The sequence below is a fragment of the Cavia porcellus genome, unplaced genomic scaffold (assembly GCF_034190915.1).
Source record: "Cavia porcellus strain 051 isolate PalLab524CR breed Dunkin Hartley unplaced genomic scaffold, mCavPor4.1 scaffold_24, whole genome shotgun sequence".
Taxonomy (NCBI): Eukaryota; Metazoa; Chordata; class Mammalia; order Rodentia; family Caviidae; genus Cavia; species Cavia porcellus.
Genome location: NW_026947507.1, coordinates 42266751 through 42278084, shown reverse-complemented (window position 1 = coordinate 42278084; position 11334 = coordinate 42266751). Strand labels below are relative to the sequence as shown.

The 11334-nt window shown below is 56.3% G+C and overlaps 1 protein-coding gene across 1 annotated transcript; it reads right to left on the bottom strand.

Annotated features, from left to right (window-relative positions):
• Window positions 1–4682: 4682 nt before the first annotated feature.
• Sox7 (SRY-box transcription factor 7) lies at window positions 4683–10478 on the bottom strand. The gene is made up of 2 exons (XM_003479697.5): window positions 10152–10478; window positions 4683–7164 (listed from the first exon to the last, which is right to left on the bottom strand). The coding sequence occupies exons 1-2, from the start codon at window positions 10387–10389 to the stop codon at window positions 6248–6250; spliced, it is 1155 nt and encodes a 384-aa protein (XP_003479745.2). The 5' UTR covers window positions 10390–10478; the 3' UTR covers window positions 4683–6247.
• Between the last annotated feature and the right edge of the window lie 856 nt (window positions 10479–11334).

The window sequence follows — 11334 nt, the reverse complement described above, 5'->3', positions numbered from 1 at the left end:
TCACCTCTCTGGGCCTCCATTTCCTTTCCTGTCAAATCTAGGAGTTGGCAGAAGACAGCTGTGATTCCTTCCGGCTCATCCAGTCTTTTCCAAGATCACAGAGCTGGGAGGAGAGTCTCCAGTTCAAGCACTTTTTTCCTTACAGTAAAAATGCAATGATAGGCAGCCCTCAGAATCCTGTGCCTACAGGTTCAACCCAACACAGGTGGAGGGCTCTCCAAGAAAAGATGGCGTGCTGTCACCAACGGGAGCTGTGTGGAAGGCCCGGCACTGGGAGGAGACTTGGTCTGTGCTGATTGTACACTGTTCTGCTTTCTTGTCTTTATGCCTTAAACGATACAGTGTAACAACACTTTCCTCCCGGCTCACATTGTTTAAGTATGGTGCATGTTCTAAGTTAAGGGCAAGCCCTGCCCTGTTTTATGTAAGGGAACCGAGCCCCCAGGGTGTTGGTATCCGCAGAGGTCCCAGTGTGGAGCCCGGGGATGCCTGTGCTGTCTAGGACAGGATGCCATGAAGGGGACATTCAGACAGATTGCCTGTCTTCTGCTCTCTCCAGCTCATTCTCAGAGGTTACACCTCTCCCTGACCTCTCCTGTGTCCTGCGATGTGAGGCTGATACTTCCCTCTTTCGCAGAAAGAGGTAAAGGAAAAGGAAGTTCTCTGACCGTAGATTTCAGGGCGGAGGTGCTCCAAGGTTCTCCAGGATTCTCAGCTATCTGGAGTGAAGAGAGGCGAGCTGGAGGAGCAGGCTGATGACCCTGGCCAACTGCCCTCTGCCTGCCCTTTTACTCCTGGAAGTTGCCACCTTAGCTGACAAGTGATGGGCATCTCTCAGACACAATAAACAGCCTCCTCGAGGTTTGGGGCTGCAGAGACCACTGTGGCTCCAAAGCCAACATCTTTGTAGGCGAAGCACTTCCCATATTTCAGGGTCCCCTTGTGCTGCAAACCTGTGCTACCCCAAAGCCTGTGGACAGAGGAGAGAGTGACCATGGGCAAGGATGATGAGCAGGGCTGGGGGAACCCATCATGTAACTTGAAGTGTGTCTACACATGGTGCCATTCTGGAACATTCTGGAAGCATCCAGAGAGCACAGCCCCTGCTGAAACCCTGCATCCTCCTCCCACTTTTCCTAATAATAAGAGCTTTACCTTCTTCCAACTCCCACATCTATACAACATTCAGGGTTTGGAGCAGTCTCCACCCCAAACTCAAATGTGATCCCCAAAGGGATAGGGGGGTGACCACCAGCCTTCTCGGGTGGGAATGACCTGGCCAATAGGTGGCCAATGCCCTACATCTTCACAGGTGACACCAAGCAAATGTAGACTTCGGCTGAAATAGGAGCAGTTCTGGAAGTCAGATGAAAGAACTTTCTGAGGGTGGGCATTTTAGACTAGCTCACACAGGGAATTATTCCCAGGGGGTCCTCAAACTGAACAGAAAGCTGTCTTCCAAGAACCACAAGCAGGCTGTGTGCCAAAGCAGGGAGGACCTTAAGGGGACCCAAAGGCACTGCAAACCCCAGCTGAGTGCCAGCGGATGACATCCACAGAGGCCCCCAAGCTCCCCCTGGGTCACACTTCAGGTCCTTTCCTTCCATCTCCAGACAGTAGGTCCCAAGGTGACATCAGTGAACACCTGGTTTCTAAGTTCTTAGCTGGCCACCAGCTTGCATGCTAAAAGCAGTAGAAATCACCTGCAGAAATCCAAAGCCACAGGGCTCCTCTGTGCACGGCGGAGAGCTCTGCGGGCCCTGAGATGCCTGTAAACTCATTGCGTCTCCCCCGAGGCCACAGGGCAGGTACAGGATGCACCCGTGTCCCAGCAGGACCCGGTGAGGGTGAAGGCCTGGAACTTCTCCTGACCCAGTTCCCACCCAGGGACACTGATGTTTGCACCCTGTGTGGCTGGAGAAGCCGCCGCCACCTGCTGACAGCCTGGACAACCCTTCCATGATCAAGGTAAAAGGGAAGGATCACCCAGTGGGAGCTGCCACCAATGGCACCCCAAGATGCGAAGAGTAAAGAGAAGTGAGCCTGTGAGAAGTGAACCCCCTAACTGTCAGCAGTTCGTACTCCCAGAGGTGAGGAGCTGTGGGAATCCAGTGACCAGGTGAGACCCACATGGGGCCCAGCTCAGGACACAAACTGGGGATGTTCACTGCAGGCAACGACCCAGTTACCACGAGTTAGGCACGAGGCTGGTCAGATAAAGCCAATGAGGTTACCATGCAGAGAGTGATAGAGACGGATGTCACTGTCACTGTCATGTCGTAGGATGCAGAGCCCCTGGCCTGTGGCCTGTCCATCTCTCCAGGGTCGGAACTTGTGCAACTATACATGCAGAGACACCGGTGGGGCAAGGAGTGCAGGATGTGGAAACGAGTGTGCTAAAAGTAAACCATGGGAAATTCGTCTTTTTCAAAGTTCTGTTCCTATTGATTTTCCAAGAAAATGGCTTTTGCGGACAAGTTTAATGACATAGAAAAATGTTATTTAATGTGAATGAGTAAAAAAACTCTATCATAACAGGCACATGTCAATACATGTCTGTGAGTAATTAAATCATGATTTAAAAAACCACCGGGGGTGGGACGCAGCCCAGCGGTAGAGTGAGCGCTCGCCTGGCCTCAGGAGGCCCGGCTCCATCCTCACCACTGTGAAAGCAAACAAAAGTCAGCAGGAAACGCTGTGAAGAAGCATTGGTAATGTCTCCTAAGTTGTTGGCAGTGGGTGGCTTATTTTTTTCTTTGTAATCTATTATTTTTTCTCAACTTTCTATAGGGATAATGTCTCTACTGAGACTTAGAACGCAGACAGACACAGCAATAGGGACAGATGGATACACAGATGAGGAGTGAGGATGGGCAGAAAGATGGTGAACAGGGAGGGGGATGCGGCAGAGGGAGAGACAGAGAGAAGGAAGGAAAAAGAAAGAAGACAAGAGGGTAGACTGGTGGATAGACGGATGGCTAACAGGTCTCCTGCAAGAGAGCCTGCATTGCTGGATGCTCCACTGCCAACAACCACCCAAGTCCCGTGGGAGTACAGTGACCATAGCCATGGCGGGGACATTTGACCCCCATTGGGTCAGGAAGTAGGTGTCACCAGACGGATGATGGGGTGATGGGTGTGAGGGTCTTGAGCATGTGCCCAGAGACACACAGGTGAGGGCCCAGAATGGGAATCTTCACCTGGCTGAGAGGCGCCCTCTGCACTGCGTACTGTGGGTGACAAGCAGTCCCCACCCAGTGATCTCTGGCAATGAGTGACATGGGGACTTCTACAGCGGCAACACTGTGCACTGCCATCTGGGCCCTCAGCGAAAGCAAACTGTGCTTCCAGCACCACTCCAGCAGGGGAACCCTGGACGGCAGCCGGGACCCCCAGACAGCCCTGGCTTCTGGCAGGAGGCTTCCCCAAGAGCAGAGTGGGCACAATGCCCACCTCCTTCCTGCCTTAGCAGAGGCGTGGTGGCACCTGCCCCACGCTGTGTGCAGGGACAGGCCCTGGCAGAACTGCTCCCCCAGCAGTGACCCTGCCGAAGCCCCATTTACTGGCCACTGTGCTGGCCAGGCCTGCAGCCTCATCTTGGTCGGGCTGTCACTTCCTCAGACACACATCCTTAGCCCATGTCACTTGTTGCCTGAGAGGTTAGGTGTGGGTGGCGCAGGACTGAATTCCATGCCACAGAGAAGCATGAAAGCAAGGGCTCCAAGCCCGGCTGCGACACTGTCCAGCTGCTATTCTGCCCACAAGGGCGTCTGGCGGGTGCCCTGGCACAGGCACTGAGCCCACTGCCAGCCTCCACCTTGGGCCTCAGTGTTCCCAGCTTTGCCAGGGGATGATGGGCCCCCCTCTTGGGGCCGTGAGTGAGAAAGAGCCCATAAAACTCTCTGAAAAGCTCCTGCACCTATAAAACGCTATTAAGCTAACGAGCAAAGCTTAGGATCGGCTGAAGAACGGGAAGAGGCCCATCTGGCCCCCTGTGCCCCACCCCTTGGTCCCGAGGAAGCCCACTCTGCCCTTGACTCCAGCAAGTCACGACTGCTTCCCGACAGGGAGCCAGGTGAGGTGACCTGCCCGGAGACTGAGTAATCTGCAGTCTCTCCAGGTACTTTTTCCTGGGAGTCTAACTCTAACCCTGGCCAGACTGGCATTCCTTCATCCCCACTCCACGCTGTCTGTCCTGCCTTCTCCACAAGGGGTTCCGTCCCCTCGGGTCACCCAGAAAGGGGTGAGGAAGGTATAAGACAATGTAAAAAAAGCAACATGGCTCGTCCAGTAAGTACATAACTGAAGGAAAGTAACTCGGTGTCACCACCGTCACCATCATCTCATTCCAGTTTGCAGGTGTGAAGTCACCTGCAGGAGAAAACTGCTTGTCCTGGGGACTCTGAGTCAGCTTTTCTTCCAGTGCTAATGCTAACGCACTTCTCTGCTGTGTGAAATTGGCCCTCATTTGTTTGATATAACTCATAATATAAGATAAGCCACTGCTGGAAGATGGCAGATTTTTGAAATAAAAAAGTTGGTGCAGAAAACATTTTGACCAGTACCACAAGTAGCATTGGACATAACAACTGCACCCCACTGGAAAACTTTTTCTTTTTGCACACACACACACAAACATACACATACACATACACGCACATGTTTTTCAAATGACAGAATGGTCATGGTACAAAACAGTTTATTTAAATTAAATATTTTTTGACAAATTAATATATAACCATTCCAAGCAAGTATAATCCTTACAAAAAAATGGAAAAGTTTAGCTTAATGTCTGTGATACTATTTTACAAGATTATTAATACACCTCTGGGTTTTGCACCAGAACGGTTCACTATTTATTACCAATGGCATATACAGTAATAACATAAGGATTAATCATATCAGTGATTTTACAGTGAGACTTCTTGGAAGGAAAAAAGAACCTGTCAACAATACAAAATACAAGGTGAACATAATAGGAGGATATATAAAACACACTTCATTTGGGCAATAATATGCTGATGTTAAGACAAGTGAGGGACACGTTAGGCTTGCTCCTTGGAAGGAAGTTTGGGGGAAGACGGGGAACGGAAATGTCTGGGGCTCAAGACCGGCGGCGTCAGAGTCACAGTGTGTTTCTGCTTGGGAAGCCAGTCTCACCCAGGTGCCGTGGGGATGCCGCTCTCCGTGCAGGCTGAGGACAGTGCTGGGGACTGGCTGGCTGGCAGGGAAAGGAAGTCTGCTCCCGGACAGGACAGAGTGCTGGGATGTCGAGATGGCTTCTTTGCATAGGGGACTAGCTCAGGCAAAGGAAGAGCAAGCAGAAGAGAGAAAGAAATTCCAGGAAGGGGAGAGAGGGAGCTGAGATGGCGGGAAGCACAGAGGAAGCAGACAAAAGGGTGAAATTCTGCTTAAGACACCACCAACACATCTGGCTGTGCAGAAAGAGCCCCTGCTCTGTCTGGGTAGGAGCCTGGCTCTTTGAGCTTTCGGAGCAGCAAGCGGTGAGAGACTGCTTTACACTCCATGGGGTGTGCATAAAGGGGAGGTTAGGGGCATCTCTCTCCGACTCTCTCCATGTGTGCGTGAAAAAAAGAATTCATCTAAAAATACATCTTAAACAAAACAGCTTGAATTCAGTGTCATTCCCAGTGATGCTGTCTGACTTTCTGAATCTCCATCTGGAAGAGTCCTGCAACCCGAGGGTCCCTGGGGAAGGGAGGCAGCAGGAGCAGAAAGCCCAGGTCCACAGCTGTGTGCACAGGGCTGGGCTGTGTGTCGTGAGGACTGCCCGATGTCCCGCAGAAACTGGACTCAGAAACTGGAGGACAGTGCAGGCCTTGGCCGTCCAGCCCACCCCGGCTCCAGAATAAGGGGAGGGTGCTCGGGGTTAGAGTGTCTGTGGCAGTGCTAGGATTCTGACCTTGGCTCTTCGTCCCCCAGCGAGCAGGTGTGGCTCCCACCCAGCGATGGGCCAGGCGTGCAGAGCAACTCATTCCAGGAGGTACAGAGCAACCCAAGGAGCTGAGGTGCCTGGTCCCTGGCTGCAGCCCAAGCAGTTTACTTGAAGGAAGTCCGGCTCCACAAACCCGGTCCAGCTGTAGGATGAAGCTCTGGGGCCGGCTTTGGGGCCTCCCTGAACAGGGGAGGAGGAAGGCTGATAGCACTGTGCAGTCTGCTCACGCTGTCCACGGGATGGACAGGGCAGCAAGGGCTGGGCCGGGCCGCCGGGCGTGTGCCTCAGGCTCTAGGATGCACTGTAGCTGTTGTAATATGCAGCCGTGGCATCTGCCAGGACGGAGATGAGGCTGGTCTCTGTGGGGCCCGAGGGGGTCACCTGGGAGAGTGGAGTGTGCCCGCTCAGGGCCCCAGCCCCAGCGGCAGAGTCTGGGTGGCCAGGAGTGTTCAAATATTGGTCAAATTCATTGCGATCCATGTCCCCCAGAAGTTCCACCTGGCTCAGCTGATCCAAGGCGTCAAAGCCGGGGTGCTCTGGAGGCGGGGAGAGCTGGCCCAGGTGGGTGTGGAGGGTGGAGTGCAGTGGGTGGTAAGTGGCTGGGGAGTAATAGGCAGGAGATGGGGGACAGCCAGGGACTGTGGACATCACTGACACCCCTGGGGTCTGGCCAAGGGCCAGAGAGCCCAGGGGGTGGCTGCAGTGGATGGGGCTGGGGGCCAGCTCGGGGGAGTAGGGGGACCTGGGCAGGTGCTGCAGGTGTCGGGGGTGGGCGTGCTCCTCCGGGCAGGGGGAAGAGAAGAAGGTCTGCTCCGGCTCCAATGCATCCAGGGGAGACATCTCGGGGGGCGTGGGCAGCCCATAGGGATATGTGTCCACACTGCCGGAGGAGCTGCCGGCCGGGCCCTCATGGAAGCAGCTGTGGAGGCTGGGCAGAGCGGTGCCTGTGGAGTACTCACCCCTGCCCTCCTTCTCGCCCTGTGCCCCGCAGCCACTGCTGCCCTTCTCTGGCAAAGAGTTCTGGTCCCGGGAGAGGGAGCTCAGCAGGAAGCCAGGGTCCACGCGCTTGCACAGGCGCTTGGCCTGCTTCTTCCTGCGGGGCCTGTACTTGTAGTTGGGGTAGTCCTGCATGTGTTGCAGCCGCAGCCGCTCTGCCTCGTCCACATAGGGCCTCTTCTGCGACAGTGACAGCGCCTTCCACGACTTTCCTGTTCACACAACCAGAGAGAGCTGCGCTCAGCATCTGGGCTGCTGGGGGGGCCGGCCAGTGCACCTGCCCCACGCCTCCTCACATGGCTCCACCCTGCAGCACCCTCACTCCAGTGCTGAGCCCCAACACACTGGAGGCTGTACCAACCCCTCTTGCTCGCAGCCTACAGAGCCACTCCATGCTAGGCGTGCACAGAGACACCAGGTGCCACGCCAGCAGGGCACGTCTCTTGATTCAGTATCAGTGACAGGAAAAAAAATACCCAACAACCTTGACACTGGCTGAGGCTCTTCCTATCCTTCGAGGGCTAGTTCTGATCGTGTGTGCTTCTAAATGCAAACTTCCTGCCTCTCAGTGATACTATAATAATCTCTGGCATCACTCTCCCAGTGCTTGGTTCGGCCAACCCAGGCTCAGCAGCTTCACAGATGCAAATCAATTGCAGGGTCTCACCTAGGCTAACAAATGACCAGTCTCCACCAAGGAGGTCAACAGGGGCTCTACAGAAAGAAGACCTGCGTGCACACACAAGGTAGCACTTCTTGCTGTGTACCTGCCATAACAGCTCAGAGCCAGAGCTCTATCTTTAAGAAGCAGCCTGCTTGTAACTCACCAGTGCTAAGATGCTACACTACTTGACTTCTTAACTCTCATTCCTTGCTGTCTGTTGTTTTGCAAATCATCTTGGTGTCTCTCTTTTATCCACTCCTCTGGATCCAGAGCATTCTGATGAGAGGATAAAAGACTTCTAGACCCGTAGGTCCCTACCTCTTTGAACTGTCTCAGGATTCTGCAACCTCCCCATGTTCCCCCATGACACTAACAGAGCCTGAAGGCTGAGACCCACCAGCCGAGAGGCCAAGGCCCTGGCTAAGCCCTGAAAAGAAAGGGGCTGAGTCTCCCACTTAGCATGCTCCATCTGAAGAGTCAGCACATTAGCTGTTTATGTGGTGATCCTCAAGCCCTGGGAGGGAGAGCAAGTATTTAAGCTTATCAAGGAGCAGTTTAATGTGTTTGGTGTTCTTGAATGGGGAGGTATTAGAAATCAAACTAAGGACCTCGAGCTTGCCAGGCAGGTGCTTTGCCGCTGAACTAAATCCCAGGCCCAAGAGGGCAATTATTAAAGCACTGTATCACTTGGGTAATACAACTATTACAACAACTCTGGAGTGCCAGTCACTGTCACGAGCTGTCACTTCACAGGTGACACAAAAAGGGTTAGGATCTCCAGATGCTGGTCAGGACACTGGTCCCTGGCCTGCAGCTGAGGCCACAAAGATCTTATAAGAGTCCTGCAACCCAGATACAGCCCACACTCTGTGCCCCAGATAGATGTGACCAGCTCCTAAATGTGCCTGGATGTCCTAGTGGCGATAAACACAGGTCTGACCTCACAGTCCTCATGCACTCTCTCCTGCGGTACTAGGAACGCTGGTGCCTCTGGTGAAGCGCCCAATGTCACAGTTTTTGGAAAGTTTACAGTGGAAAATTTGGGACCTGCATCCAGCCCCTTTTTTTCACAGGTCAGAAGGAGGAGGGCTGAGCCGAAAGATCAAGGCTGGAGGTCGCTCATCTCACTGCCGGGGCCCTGTCAGCAGTGCAGCAGGGAGCTGGGACCCCTCTACTGCAGTCACATCCAGGGTGGGAGCAGGTACCAGCAGGGATGGCTGCCGGCAGGGCTCTGCGTCCTACATCCCTGTCCCTCTGCCAGCCCTTATCCCCAGGAGCAGCCACCTCGACTCTGCAGGGTGAGTCTCTCCCTTACTGCTGCCCTACTGCTGCCGGTGCCCACAACAGAAACCTGGTAACCACTGGCAGCTTTCTGTACCCAGCTGTGCCAATAGGACCAATAGGACCTCTGGGGGAAATATTTTTTAAGAAACCATTTTAGTTAATTCACCAAAAAGTATTTCTATTTTTTAAAAAATTAACAAAAATATGGGCTTTTAGATTAAAGAAAAGATAGTTATTATTACCTAGGTGAACAATGTTTCTCGTAGTGCTAACAACGGTGCAAAACAGACATTTTACTCTTCCGTACTAAGGCCGAGGCGCCGCCAGAGCATCTGGGACGCGAGGCGCAGGGGCCCAGGGATTCGGCCAGCCTGACTCTGCCTACCCGGAGGGTGCCGGCCGCGCTCCAGGCCAGGCTCCAGCCAGCGCTGGGTGCTAGCATTCCCTCACTGCGGGGGGAAGGAGCCCTACGCTCCGACGGGAAAAGGAAGGGCCAGTTCCGCCGCGGCCGCCGGGCGGGGTTGAGTGACCGCACGTCCCTCTGGGGGGCCTGGCGCCCGCGCCACAAGCACAATGCGCTGCGATTCTCATCTTGTTCAAATGGATCAGACCCGGGCCGCAGAGAGGGCCCCAGAGGAGCAAAGAGCTGCTGGGGAACTCGGGATTTTCGGATGCGTCCTGACGCCCTAATCCTCAGTTCCTCCGGCCTGACCCCTCCCTGGCCCCAGCGTCCCGAGGACCCAGCGTCGCCTGCGCACCCGCGACACACATGCACGCGTTAGGAATCACGGATACCCGGGCAGCTCTTTTCCGGCTGTCAGCTTAGTAACCAAGCAAAAAAAGAGGTTCACTCCCAGCTCACTCCAGGGGCCTCTCCTCGCGCGCACTCCTTGCGAGGTTGCCCGCGGCAGTCTCCCTCTGCCTGTCCGGATCGGGAAGCGCAAGGAACAGTGCGGTTTCCTGCTCCAACCTTCCCGGCAAGCCGGGGTTCCCGCCTCGACGTTTCCGCCCCGGCAGCGTCCAGGAGGCCGGGCAACCGCCTTGGGGCTGGGACCTCGGGCCTCTTCCCACAGGAGGGGCCTCCCGGAACCCCGGAACCCCCAGCCGGCAGTTTCACTTTGCACCGCGCGGGCCCATGTGTCCCTGCTTCAATTCTGGCGCCGAGCGCGCCCACGACGGGGCAGCCGCGCTCCGTGCCCCGCGATCCTGCCCGCCGCCCTCGGGGAGCCCCGCCGCCCGCCGCTCACTCACCCAGCATCTTGCTGAGTTCCGCGTTGTGCAGGTCTGGGTTCTGCACCGCCAGCCGCTTCCTCTCGTCCTTGGCCCACACCATGAAGGCATTCATGGGCCGCCGGATGCGACTCTCGGTACCCTTGTCCCCGGAGGGCCGGGGGGCGGCCGGCGACGACAGCCCATCGGACAGCTCCGCCTCCAGGCCCGCACACTCCAGCCCTTCGGGCCACGGGTAGGCTCCCAGCAGCGAGGCCATGGCCGCACGGGGTCGCCGGGCTTCGCCTCGTGGGGCCGGTGCTGACCAGGCCCTCACTTAGGTCGGGGCGTCCAGCTTGGCCGCCGGCCGCGGCCGGGCCCCTTATTTATCAGCTTCGGGCGCTCGGGTCCGCCAATGAGTCTCTGAGGCGGCGCGGCCCCTCCCCGTCTCCGCACGGGTCCCCTCCCTGCGCCCCCACGCCGCCTCCCGCACCGACCTGCAGGGGAGAAGGGAGGGCGGGAGGGAGACAAGGGAGGGGCAGGGCCTCGGCTCGCGCCCGCCCCCTGCCCGCCCCGCGCGGGGACGCGCCCATCCTGACCCAGCCGCAGGTGCAGAGCTGCGCGCCCCATGTGTTCCTGGCCCTGCCCGTCGGGCCGCGGCCCCCGGCCAGACTCCAACTCTTCCCGCAAGGGAAATCTGAACCCTGGCGCGAGGGACGTCACCGAGAGTCCCCACAGCCCTTCTCGAGAGAGATCACACCCAGAGCGTTTCCAAAGTGACAGGGTTCCGGCCACTTCACCCCGTCAACTAGGGGCGCGGCACCTGCCCTGGGCCTCTCAGGAAGACACACCTGTTGTTCCCAGCTCTCGGCCACCCGAGCCCCCACCCCCACCCCGCCCCACTTCCCGGTCTCCAGTGTCCGGGCCCTCAGCTCCTCTGCCCTTGTGTCTCCGTGGAAATCCTTCTCCAACTGAGGTGCTGTCATTCAGCTCGCCTGTGTCCCTTCTGGCTTCAGGGAGACCCGGGAGCTCGCCCATTTCCTCACATCCCGACACCAGGATGCAAGGACTTGGGTCTAGGAGTTCAGCCTGTCCCTCCCTAGTGAGCGCCGAGGCTTTCATGCCACCCGCCCGGTGTGACAGGGCTGTCCCCGCACTCTTAAGCCAGCGCGCACGCACACAGTGGGCTCACAAAACTTGCTGCGTAACGGAGTGAATCCGCGAG

Excerpts from the sequence above, each read along its gene's own strand:
- Sox7 (XM_003479697.5), bottom strand. The coding sequence starts at position 10,389 with ATGGCCTCGCTGCTGGGAGCCTACCCGTGGCCCGAAGGGCTGGAGTGT. Across the intron at positions 7,165-10,151 it reads GGAACTCAGCAAGATGCTGG|GAAAGTCGTGGAAGGCGCTG; the intron begins GTGAGTGAGCGG and ends TTGTGTGAACAG.